This window comes from Trachurus trachurus (assembly GCF_905171665.1).
Source record: "Trachurus trachurus genome assembly, chromosome: 22".
In the NCBI taxonomy this organism is placed as follows: Eukaryota; Metazoa; Chordata; class Actinopteri; order Carangiformes; family Carangidae; genus Trachurus; species Trachurus trachurus.
The window spans coordinates 4631147-4644505 of NC_139907.1; the positions used below are offsets into that span (position 1 = coordinate 4631147).

General features: G+C 40.2%; 1 protein-coding gene across 1 annotated transcript in view; it reads right to left on the reverse strand.

Moving 5' to 3' along the window:
- Positions 1–13058, reverse strand: part of exoc3l4 (exocyst complex component 3-like 4) — a gene marked incomplete at its 5' end in the record, with an annotated part of 51585 nt that extends 38527 nt beyond the window's left edge. The window contains 3 exons of the mRNA XM_083998524.1: positions 1303–1428; positions 3888–4106; positions 12869–13058. Coding sequence (XP_083854650.1) covers positions 1303–1428; positions 3888–4106; positions 12869–13058 — 535 coding nt within the window. The remainder of the gene's footprint in view (positions 1–1302; positions 1429–3887; positions 4107–12868) is intronic.
- Positions 13059–13359: the final 301 nt, after the last annotated feature.

Here is a 13359-nt window from a genome sequence, read left to right on the forward strand (position 1 = left end):
AAGGGTTAGGTTTGCTTACTAGCATGCCACCAACATGTGATCACTTTATGAATAGTTTTATTATGATATCTGACCCCCAAAACATGGGTCTAGACACCTTATTCGTTCAGTTATCTGCAATATTGGCTGAAATATAGTGAAATTAGGTTATTTCGATAATGGCGGCACTAATTTGCATAAAAATGATACATGGGACATTCTGACAACTTTTTAACATAGCTCATCATTTTCTACACATTTTTTCCAATCTAGAAACATTGGTTAGAAGTATATTTCCGGGGGGTGCATGATACCCCCCTCTTCGTACTAGACTAGTTAGTGTGAGAGGAGTTAGTGAGGTTAGTGGTTAGGAAATGTAAACAGGAAGTAGAGGTGCAGAAACTGACAGACTGTGAACCAGGAAGAGCTGCAGCATTTAAATGTAGATTTCACCTGCACAACAAGGTGAATGACTTTCAGTTTGGGATAAATAAAGTAAATCTATTGATTTGTCTAAACCGTATCATTAAAGGGATAGTTCAACATTTTGGCAAATTGGCCCATTGCCATAATCCCTATAGTCATAGCAGTAGGTTCGTTACCTTTAATTGTCGGTGCAAGTTATTTTTAGAACGGCGGAGCAGAGCCGTGAGCTGCTCAGAGCTACGCTACGGAGGCTCATGGGATTTCTTGGTTTCCCTCATCAAACTCAAATACACAATCCAACAACTCCACAACGCTCTGGTGGACAAGTTGTGACCTGCACATTCACCACGCTATGAGATAATAACACAACGTTACCACACAGAGTTGTTTTAGAGGGAAATACATTCAAAACCGCTGATGCGCGTTGCCTTCAGGGACAGTTTTTCATCAACAGTCTCTGCATTTCCCTCTAAAACAACTCTGTGTGGTAACGTTGTGTTATTATCTCATAGCGTGGTGAATGTGCAGGTCACAACTTGTCCACCAGAGCGTTGTGGAGTTGTTGGATTGTGTATTTGATGAGTTTGATGAGGGAAACCAAGAAATCCCATGAGCCTCTGAGCAGCTCACGGCTCTAAAAATAGTTTGCACTGACAATTAAAGGTAACGAACCGACTCCTAAAACTATAGGGATTATGGCAATATCCCGGCTGATATAAAATGTTGAACCATCCCTTTAAAGTGTATGCGTATATCATGTATTTATTTATTTGATGGGGCTGCTGCAGTTTGATATAATTTGAAAACTATACTATGTGTGAACCCTGAGCGTGTGAGTCTGTTAGTGACAGAGTGAGAGCAGAGTCGTGGTCCAGGATTGGACGCTGCTGACGTTACCTGTCTTTGAGCGTTTCAGAGCCATGCCCTTCGTCGGCGTGACCTCGTCCTCCTGTTTGGGCTTCTTCCTCCGGAGGCTGCCCATGATCTTCAGGGGGGATTTAACCGGAGAGCCAAAGCTGAGACCTGACGGAGACGAGAGGAGACGAGGAACAAGAGTTCATTCAGCAGAACCAGGTTTCACAATCACACAATCGTCTTTTGCCTTTTGTCAAAGAAGCAGTGGAGTAAAATAGAAGAGAACAGAAATAGACCCTGACACGATTTCAAGTTTGTCCAGGTTCATATTTACACTAAAGGCAGGTGAACTGTACGTGAGCGTGATCTAAAGGTTAAACCCAGACAGGAATGTGGAGATTAAGTCGTGATGAAAACACAGTTTGGCTCCGGCTCAAAATGAAACTGAGCTCAGGCTGAAAGAAAAGGAAGAAAAACCAAATCAAGTCTGAGTGACTCCACAGAGTAAAACTACAGTTTCTGCTCTCCTGCATCTGTTTTATGTCTTTATTACTGTCGCGTCTCACAAAGCTGCAGGACTTTAGAGTAAATTCAGATAATAATCGATTAATTCTCATAAAGATAATGTGACTTCACATCACACTGAAGCTGCTCGGTCTGTAATAAAATATGTAGAACAGCAGCATGGGGTCACTCAAAGTGTATTTATTTCGAAACTGGGTTGTTTGTGTTGTGTTTTCTGAGCCAGAGTTCTTCATTTGAGGAATGATCAACGGTTTAATTTATTTACTTTATCACTGTAATGGTTAAAACATCAGGTGCAGAATATAAATAAATGCATATACTGTATACTACATTATAAATATTGTTTATTTGACCAGTTTGGATTTAATTTTAACCACATTTTGTTCCTGAAATTCACCCTGAATCCACCAAACTGTTGGGATCAGAATAATCCAGATGTTTTGGATCAAAGTTTCCCCGATCCAACTAAAAAGGTTTGATCACAAACTGAGGGTTTGATCCAGATTAAAACCAAGATTTAAATGACCCGTTTTTAAGATTTGATCCAATCCTCAATCCAAAAATCTTATCAGATTACCTTTGGCTCCAGGATCTTAAAAGCGAAAGGATTTAGTTTCTGTTTCAGATTTATCAAGTCGTCACAAGTCTGAAACAACAAACGGCCGTGATTTCTCCCAGTCAGCGAAGACAAAGACGAAGCTCAAGCAAACACTGCGCTGCTGCTGCAGGAGGAGGAGGAGGGGGACGGAGGAAAGTGTCGGTCATCAGCTGTGTTTAACTCCAGGTTATTCATTCATGAGCGTCGTCGGGGTCGGGTCGAACGGGGGGAATAACCGACAAACACACACAAACACACACACAGATGAGTTTTAAAGCCGCAGACACACCTGAACAAACCAAACACGTTAAACCCTCATTATCTGTCTTTTAGTTCTTCAAAGCTGGAAAATCCTGCACTCGGCCCTGCACCTGAACTCACATTCATCAGCTCAGTTTGTGATGTGGTGTTTCCTATTAAAGAGCAATAATCGTTACATTTTCATTCAATATAAGCTTCAGAAGGAGGAAACCACTTCCTGTTGGACCGGTTTGTTTCCAGTTTCCAACATGTCACAGTGCAGTGTGTCTGTTGGTTATGGGATGTTTCCCTCCCCTGTGTAATAAACCTGCTCATGGGATGTTAAATATGTCGCCTGTGTCTGCGCATCATCATATAATTATTATTTTTAAGCATTTTTTATGCAAAGTGCAGTGAGGCCTTGGAAAATATTTGTCAATGTTTTGGAATAATGTTGAATAAAGTTACATTTGAATAATGTAACATGTTTTTCTTCATATTTAACACTTAAAAATATCCAGTTAAAGTACATTTTGATTGATTTCATGCATTATAGATTGATCTTGCCTGTACGCTCTTTATATTTTCTCTTTATTCCAAATTTGTTTTAAATTGAGTTCTTATTATTTCTTGTATTGTTTTTATTTATTATCATATTGTCCATGATTAAGCAGCACATTTATAAAAAATACAATAGCCTACTATTGTATGTTTTATAAATGTGCTGCACTTTGGTCGACTGAGGTTGTTTTTAAATGTGCTTTAGAAATAAACTGTGACTTGACTTGACCAGGGATTCACAGCTTGAGTTTGAACTAATCGTTTTTTATCAATGAATAGTTTTGTCTTCATTTATATTCTGCAAGAAAAGAGAAATAACCTCCAAACACAACACAAAGCTGTTGTCCTCACACTGATCGTTTTATCAGAATCAAACTTGTGCAGCAAAGTTTTAATAACCAACCATTGACATTTTGACAAGAAATAAGACAAATATACTTGGAAAGATTTTGAGTTTTTGCAGTGCAGCAGAAAACAAAGAAAAGTGTTGGACTCTTTTGATCAAAACTTAACATCGACACACTGACATTGTGACCTTTAGTAGATAGGAAACGTTGGGTTTTGCTGGGATAAACTATGCAGCCTCCAGGTGGATGGACATAAGACGTTTAGGGGGCGTTGGATTTCACTTATGTAACCACACAAAACAAACAAAATCTTAACTTCGGCTGTCATAAATGTTCTTTATGACGTTAATACTCACTGGGCGACGCCGGTGGATTTGCCCCCGGCTCATTTCCAGCCGCCTCTGCCTCTGCTTTGCCCGTGACCTTTGCCCCCACGGCTTTTCGGAAGCTGTTTCTGAGCGCCTTCTTCAGGCCGTTGACCGGCGTCTTCCCGTTGCTCCTCAGGGACACGGCGTCCTCCTCGGGACTCTCGGTGGACTTTTCCATCGCTGCTGCTGTCGTTAAAACCTTAATAACTGTGACAGAGAGAGAAGACGTCAACTAGAGGACACGTCTGTCTGCTCTATCAGCAGTGTGTGTGTGTGTGTGGGTGAAAGTGTGTGTGGGTGAAGGTGTGTTTTCAGTTAGTTATTTACACTTAAAAATATCCAGTTAAAGTACATTTTGATTGATTTTATGCATTATAGATTGATCTTGCCTGTACGCTCTTTATATTTTCTCTTTATTCCAAATCTGTTTTAAATTGAGTTCTTATTATTTCTTGTATTGTTTTTATTTATTATCATATTGTCCATGATTAAGCAGCACATTTATAAAAAATACAATAGCCTACTATTGTATGTTTTATAAATGTGCTGCACTTTGGTCGACTGAGGTTGTTTTTAAATGTGCTTTAGAAACAAACTGTGACTCCACTTGATCTGGGATTCACAGCCTGAGTTTGAACTAATCATTTTTTATCAATGAATAGTTTTGTCTTCATTTATATTCTGCAAGAAAAGAGAAATAACCTCCAAACACAACACAAAGCTGGTGTCCTCACACTGATCGTTTTATCTGAATCAAACTTGTGCAGCGACGTTTTAATAACCAACCAAATAAAATCTTCACAATTCTTCACCAGTTTGTTTTTTTCTGAGTTAATTGTGATGATTCTGGTTCTTTTTCTGGTTCTTTTTTTCTCTCTGCTCCGTCCACCTACTCACAACAACACAACATCACAACAGTGGAACGACACAAGTTCACACTCGTCCTCCTCTCACTGAGTTGCCCAGAGAATAAAGAGGAGGAGCTCATCCAGGCAGTTGCACATCTGTGACAGATGTTTGATCAGATCCTTATCTCACTTTATAGCAGCTTGTTTTTTTCCAACGGACCGTTCAAACTCTTTATCCTTCACTTAAGACCTCTTCACGTCTTGCACACACTGAATTTGTCATTTTACAAGAGCAGTAAAACTCTCAGTTCAGTGTTTCATCGACGTCTCTTTGGCAGCGGTTCTGTCCCTACAGGTTTGTTCAGCTTAAACACTGGAAAGAGAAAGCGTCTGTAAACAACAATCTCTAAAATCAGCTAAGACCAAAAGGGAAAAACAACAAAACCAAAGAAATAGTTCCTAATTGACCCTTTGTTGGCCTTCTGATTGGTCTGCTGTTCCACCAATCAGAGCGCTTCTTGTCACGTGTTGCGCAGCATTCTAAGGTTGGACAACTCTGCGACAAAACCCTAAACGAGATATAAGTCGGGGAGCCACAGGCTCAAAAATGGGTTGAACCTGACATCGTCCGTTATACTTTTTATTTGTGTTTTTTCTGTTAAATTTGACACTAAGGAACAATAATTTAGGGGTCTGCTCTGCCGGAAATATCGCGAAAAAAAATTGTGGCCATTTCACTGTATGCACCCTTTATTTTTCGACAGGAAATTGTAAAAAATGATTTTTTTCTTCAAATCCTCAGTAGCCTGGGTAGGCTGTCAATGAATGCATTTCAGATACACAGAACACATGTGGTGACAACATCCACTGAAAAAATAACTCTTAAAACACATTTCTACATGATTTTGTATCAATTTTATGGAAAAAAATGAGGCGTTTTCTCACTTTTTCCCGATATTTTCATCTTTACTTGATTGGCAATCAACTATGGGTCCAGGTTATGACATCAGTCAATGTGTCATCATTTTCAGCAAACAGTATACTCATTCCAGTGAAAAAATTATAAAAATCCAACCAAAATCATTGGTTCTATGATAATTTCACTACTAGCTGGCGATCAACAGGCTCAGAGCCTCAATAGAATTTTAGGCTAGGCCTACTCTCGAAATTCCAAAAGACATACTGGATGTTTAGCATCATGGTACACTCACAAACACGAGCTTAGTATTTGAATGAGTTTGAAACAACCAACCGTTACCAGTGTTTCTAGTTTAGCTGTTAGTTGAAATTCAACTCCCGTGGGAAACCCCCTAAAAAAAGCAGTTGGGGTACCTGTAACCAGACTTTCAAAAATTCCGAAATCTTTAATTTGGCCTTAAGTAACTTGTGAGGGGTCAAACTAGGGGTTTTTCACGATTCTGAGTTGATTGCAAGCATTAGCTTTTCATCCAAAACACTCCTTGGTGTTAAAAAAAAACAGCCACACCCACTTTTCCTGTTCATCGGAAAGGAACAACCCCCTCCCCCCACCAATAGAATGTATTAGAAGTTATTCCGTAGCATGGCACAGGTTTTCTTTAATGTCACATATACTCATATAACTTACATTCTACCCCTTTTTCTAGGTAGGACCCTCCAGGATTTTACAATGTTTTAATTGCAACTATTAACGCAAATTCAACCAGTCCTCATGTATTCTCATCCACCACGCTATTTATCACCACAACCTCTCTGTAAATTTGCTATCATAGACCGCTGTGGCTAGTTATGGTCACAGGAATTAATGATGTGATGTTGTCAATAGTTATATGATTTTTTTTTTTGAATTAATAATAATTTTTAATTATTGTTTTCATATATTAAGCTATTATGCGGATTGGGAGTGTGAGAGAGAAAAAAAACACTCGGTGCACACCAGATTTCACATACCAGTAAAAGCTGAAATGCACACACACACACCCTTCTCACTGCTGGGTATACATGTAAATTAAAAAGTTGCTTTATTGGTTTCTTTTTTTATTATTTGCCATGGTAAATAGGCCTAAATGTTGCTTAGTGGTAGTTAGTTGGTTGACAATATACAACTTTTTACGTCTGATACATTAATATTATCTACATCTTTTTTGAAGAACTTGACGTTTTTCATGCCACTACATTAATAACATGCATAAGAAACCTATTGTCAACTTAGCTTAATTGTTAGTTGGCTAACAGTAAATATCATGGCTCATTAGCCAACTCTATATATTAGCCTACACACCCCAAACTGCATCTGATGATCATTTCATTTTCTTAAATGCTTGCTGACTGCCCCCATAGCTATCTAGCTATGGCTAAGGCCTATGCATGGTCTTAGAGAGGATGTGTGCAGTAGATTGATTGATTCTTTTTAATGATCACACAGCCAGGCTGGTGGAATTTGCTTCCAATACAGCTCATTGGTACAGGTTCCTTCCAAACATTTAACTCATTGAGTGCCAACCACGTAATTTTACGTTTTTCGTTCCCATGTGTTGTGTGCCAAAAACCTAATTTTACGTGCCCTCTAGGAGCCAAAACGCATTCTCAAGTGCCCTCATGGGAGCCAAAACTCGTGCTTAAGTGCCCTCATGGCAGCCAAAACATGTGCTAAAGTGCCCACTAGGAGCCAAAACGTGTGCTCAAGTACCCTCTAGGAGCCAAAACGCGTGCTAAAGTGCCCTCATGGCAGCCAAAACATGTGCTAAAGTGCCCACTAGGAGCCAAAACGTGTGCTAAAGTGCCCTCTTGGGAGCCAAAAACGCACACTTAAGTGCCCTCTAGGAACCAAAACGTGTGCTAAAGTGCCCTCTAGGAGCCAAAACGTGTGCTTAAGTGCCCACTAGGAGCCAAAACGCGTGCTTAAGTGCCCTCTAGGAGCCAGAACGTGTGCTAAAGTGCCCTTATGGCAGCCAAAACATGTGCTAAAGTGCCCACTAGGAGCCAAAACGCATGCTAAAGTGCCGTCATGGCAGCCAAAACGTGTGCTAAAGTGCCCTCATGGGGGCCAAAACACGTGCTTAAGTGCCCTCTAGGAGCCAAAACGTGTGCTAAAGTGCCCTTATGGCAGCCAAAACATGTGCTAAAGTGCCCACTAGGAGCCAAAACGCATGCTAAAGTGCCGTCATGGCAGCCAAAACGTGTGCTAAAGTGCCCTCATGGGGGCCAAAACGTGTGCTAAAGTGCCCTCATGGGGGCCAAAAACGCACACTTAAGTGCCCTCTAGGAGCCAAAACGCGTGCTTAAGTGCCCTCATGGCAGCCAAAACGTGTGCTCAAGTACCCTCTAGGAGCCAAAACGCATGCTAAAGTGCCGTCATGGCAGCCAAAACGTGTGCTAAAGTGCCCTCTTGGCAGGCAAAACGTGTGCTAAAGTGCCCTCATGGCAGCCAAAACGTGTGCTAAAGTGCCCTCATGGCAGCCAAACCGCGTGCTAAAGTGCCCTCATGGGGACCAAAACGCGTGCTAAAGTGCCTTCTTCAGTGGTGAGGACGCGCTATTATGTGCCCTTTTTTTTCATTTTCGCCCCTGCCCTTCAAAAAGTCTGTGCACGCCACTGCTCCAGCAGCTCGGAGCCGAAACAGGAAGCTCTCAGCCGACAGTCCTGCCCGGTCTTCATCTCGAGCAACACCGTGTCGACCGAGACCGCCGGTGGGACCGGTGTTCCCGACCTGCTTTGGCCGAGAGACCATCACATTCCGCGGCGAGAGGCTGTGACACGGCACGGTGCATCTGTGTTATTGTTGTTTATTTTTAACGCCATTTTAACATCACCTTATTTTAATAATAATATCTTTTTCTGGAATCACAATAAGGTTTCACCAGATTTATCATATCTGATATTCTCATTTTGCTTGAAGGCATCATTAATGAAAGAACGTAGTTAATATTATTTTCATTCATTATATTCATATTTTATTTTTATTGAGAAGATTGTATGCTAGCTGTTCAAAATCATATTCCTGTTCTGGACATGTGTGCTGCTCATATGTCAGGAGTCAATGTTGCTCTTTACTGGATTGCCAGCCCCAGGTGTTTTACAGTTGTTCTACTGTACCTGGCATGTCACTGTTTACATTACAAAATAAAGTTTGTGTAGTGCCTGCATGGAGCTGACCTGCTGACAGATGTGTAGCTGACAGTGACTTTCCTCATCACTAAATCTATTCCACTTTCTGATCCTCCCTTACTCACACCAATGGGACTGGACAAATTTTGGGTGAATTCCAATTCCTCTCTTTTTTAACCCTCAATCTTAACCCTCAATCTCAAAAATGTGCGCCCCTGCTAGTGCTGTCCTGATTCTCAGAAAAATTAAGTGCACGTTTAGGGCTGTATAGCCCTCAATATTGAGATTTTCCGACACCACCCTTGGGAGCAAGGGCTATCCAGAATGCAGTGTTTTCTTTGTTAATAGAGATATGAATATTACGAAAACCATTATATTATCTAAGTCTAGGGCCATTTTATGGAGTATTTACCTCATTGTTACATAACATTTATTTTCTTATTTTAGGGGTATCGGCATTTAAGGGGTGTCCCATTTCTAAGTCACAAAATAGCCCTTAAAGCTGTACAGAAAAGAAAAATTAATTTGAGCCCACTGTGGGTCTTAACATTAGTGTAATAACTCATCTATCAGATGATGTAGCCCAAACTTTGTGCAAAATTCTATTTTCGAGAAAATCTGGGATGAGGGTGTGGTAGTTTTTTTCCGCATTGGATAATGCAGACGCACGGGTTATGCGTCACGCTGCTCACGATTCATCAGCCACTGATATTGGATCCATTATCCGTCAATCAAACGTCTGAGACAACACACACACACCGAGCTCGGTCTCGCCCCAAACATTGAATATCCCGCCCGCTCAATAACGACCAATCAAATTTGTTTTCCTTGCTCGGGTAAACTCGTGTTGCAACTTGTGGAAAATCGTAGAAGGAGGCGACAAACAGGACAAACACAAGCTTGAGGGTTGAGGTTGAGGGTCTTGGAGATATCTGTACAGTGCTCAACATACATCAGCACACATGTTATGAGTTTTTAACTCATAACATTAAAGTAAGGTTAATAATATTACTTAGATTACAAAATCTTTAGCACTCTATTAGTTGATGCAAAGATGTATACACCCCACAACAAAAGCTGGTACCTGACAGCACTGTGTGTTTTTTGTGTCCTCTCTTCATTTCTAGCAAACTTGTTTCAGTTTTTGCTGGTATGTGAAATCCGGTGCATGTCCAGTGTCTTTTCTCTTTCGTTCACTTGCTCCCAATCCATGTAATAAATTACATTTAGCCTATTGTAATTTTTTAATAAATTTTGCGACATTGCAAAATCCTGGAGGGTCTGTATAATGTCCTACAAAGAAAAAAGTGTAGAATATAAGTTATATTATATTGAGTATTTAGTAGTGATATGTGACAGACAACCTGTGTCATGCTACGGAATAACTTCTAATACATTCTATTGGTGGGGGGAGGGGGTTGTTCCTTTCCGATGAACAGGAAAAGTGGGTGTGGCTGTTTTTTTTTAACACCAAGGAGTGTTTTGGATGAAAAGCTAATGCTTGCAATCAACTCAGAATCGTGAAAAACCCCTAGTTTGACCCCTCACAAGTTACTTAAGGCCAAATTATTTTCGGAATTTTTGAAAGTCTGGTTACAGGTACCCCAACTGCTTTTTTTAGGGGGTTTCCCACGGGAGTTGAATTTCAACTAACAGCTAAACTAGAAACACTGGTAACGGTTGGTTGTTTCAAACTCATTCAAATACTAAGCTCGTGTTTGTGAGTGTACCATGATGCTAAACATCCAGTATGTCTTTTGGAATTTCGAGAGTAGGCCTAGCCTAAAATTCTATTGAGGCTCTGAGCCTGTTGATCGCCAGCTAGTAGTGAAATTATCATAGAACCAATGATTTTGGTTGGATTTTTATAATTTTTTCACTGGAATGAGTATACTGTTTGCTGAAAATGATGACACATTGACTGATGTCATAACCTGGACCCATAGTTGATTGCCAATCAAGTAAAGATGAAAATATCGGGAAAAAGTGAGAAAACGCCTCATTTTTTTCCATAAAATTGATACAAAATCATGTAGAAATGTGTTTTAAGAGTTATTTTTTCAGTGGATGTTGTCACCACATGTGTTCTGTGTATCTGAAATGCATTCATTGACAGCCTACCCAGGCTACTGAGGATTTGAAGAAAAAAATCATTTTTTACAATTTCCTGTCGAAAAATAAAGGGTGCATACAGTGAAATGGCCACAATTTTTTTTCGCGATATTTCCGGCAGAGCAGACCCCTAAATTATTGTTCCTTAGTGTCAAATTTAACAGAAAAAACACAAATAAAAAGTATAACGGATGATGTCAGGTTCAACCCATTTCCTTGAGCTTTTGAGCCTGTGGCTCCCCGACTATAGGTAGACAGCAATTTTTTCGGCAAAAACTACTTTTTATTTTTTCAATATGGTTTAAATGTGTGCTTGGGGTTCCTGCAATAGCGACTCACGATATCCGCAACGTATTCCTGGAGTCATTTTTATCCCATTCCCCAAGACATCAATAAACATACTTACTATTACTTTAACCTTCAAAGTTACAGCCTATAGAAACGTAATGTTACCGTTGCTAATGTCTTTTGAACTTTGTGAAGTTTTATGAGGAGAAACAGGAGATCGGCGGTGATTAAGCGTTAGCTAACGTTAGCTAGCGTTGTTCGCTAGCTAGCTAGCTAGTGACCAAAACAATGATTTTTTCCCCACTTTTCGGAAAGTCATGTAATGCCCATTCAATCGCTCTTTATCCACGTCTGTCTTCTATCACGGACACCATTTTACTGATATATTTGTTAATTCAAATTTTCTTTACAAGCAATTTAAATCTGCCTAATTTTCAATGGATTCCAATGGGAGTTAACCCTTCCTTGACCATTGTTTGTCCAACCTAGCAACAGTAACCGTGGAAAGGCCAGGGTCAATTTCTGTGACCCATGGTCCTCAAAAACAAGACACAGCATAAATAAGAACAATATAAAATGTCAAAACAGCATGTTTATCCGTCTAAAAATGTATCTGCAACAAGATGAAGTTTGCAGAAAGCGAAGGTGACTTGAAAACGTCTCTGGAAACCGAACAGCTTCTTCTCTAAGAGATGAACCGGTCAGACACTAAATCTCACACTGCAAAAACTCAAAATCTTTCCAAGAATATTTGTCTTATTTTTAGTCAAAATGTAATTTCTAGTCAAAACTAATCTCATTCTACTTAAAATAAGACTCATCACGTTAAAAAGCAGCTTGTTTTTAGACACTTTCCTTCTTTCAAGCAGATTTTCACTTGAAATAATCTGATAGTGGGGCAAGTTTTTCTTCCTTATTACAAGCACAAAAAACTTGCTTTCACTGGCAGATTTTGCCACTTATTTCAAGTGAAAATTTGTTTGAAACAAGTGAAATTAATATAAAAACAAGTAAATTTTTTAGGTGATGAGTCTTATTTAAAGCAGTACTAAAGAACTTTCAGTTTTGGTTGAGTTTGGCGGCGCCTGTGGACCAAAGCGGTAGTGTTTTGCCTGAAGGAAGACTCCATTTCCCATGAACACTAGCGTGAGAGCAGGGTTCCTACCATGCTCCTCAAAGCTGCTTAGTGCCAGAGAAAGAGATACAGACCCCCTCAGGCCATGACAGAGGTGTCATTCAACTTGTTGTAAGTCGATGTATCATCACAAAAGTTATGAAAATATTTTATGAAGGTTGAAAAGTTCCTTAGTGCTGCTTTAAAGTGGAAAGAGATTAGTTTTGACTAGAAATGAGACATTTTGACAAGAAATAAGACAAATATACTTGTTTTTGCAGTGCAGCAGAAAACAAAGAAAAGTGTTGGACTCTTTTGATCAAAACTTAACATCGACACACTGACATTGTGACCTTTAGTAGATAGGAGACGTTGGGTTTTGCTGGGATAAACTCTGCAGCCTCCAGGTGGATGGACATAAGACGTTTAGGGGGCGTTGGATTTTACTTATGTAACAACACAAAACAAACAAAATCTTAACTTCGGCTGTCGTAAATGTTCTTTATGACGTTAATACTCACTGGGCGACGCCGGTGGATTTGCCCCCGGCTCATTTCCAGCCGCCTCTGCCTCTGCTTTGCCCGTGACCTTTGCCCCCACGGCTTTTCGGAAGCTGTTTCTGAGCGCCTTCTTCAGGCCGTTGACCGGCGTCTTCCCGTTGCTCCTCAGGGACACGGCGTCCTCCTCGGGACTCTCGGTGGACTTTTCCATCGCTGCTGCTGTCGTTAAAACCTTAATAACTGTGACAGAGAGAGAGAGAGAGAAGACGTCAACTAGAGGACACGTCCGTCTGCTCTATCAGCAGTGTGTGTGTGTGTGTGTGTGTGGGTGAAGGTGTGTTTTCAGTTATGATCCGCCGACAGCTTTGTTTACAGATAACATGACAACCTGCCTGAGCAGTTCCAGTGAAAACTGTGTTAAAGAGCTGCAGACGAGAATGAAAATGAACTAAAAAAAACGTGAAAATGTCTAAAAGTTCACATTTGCATTCATTACATTTGTTATAATAAAC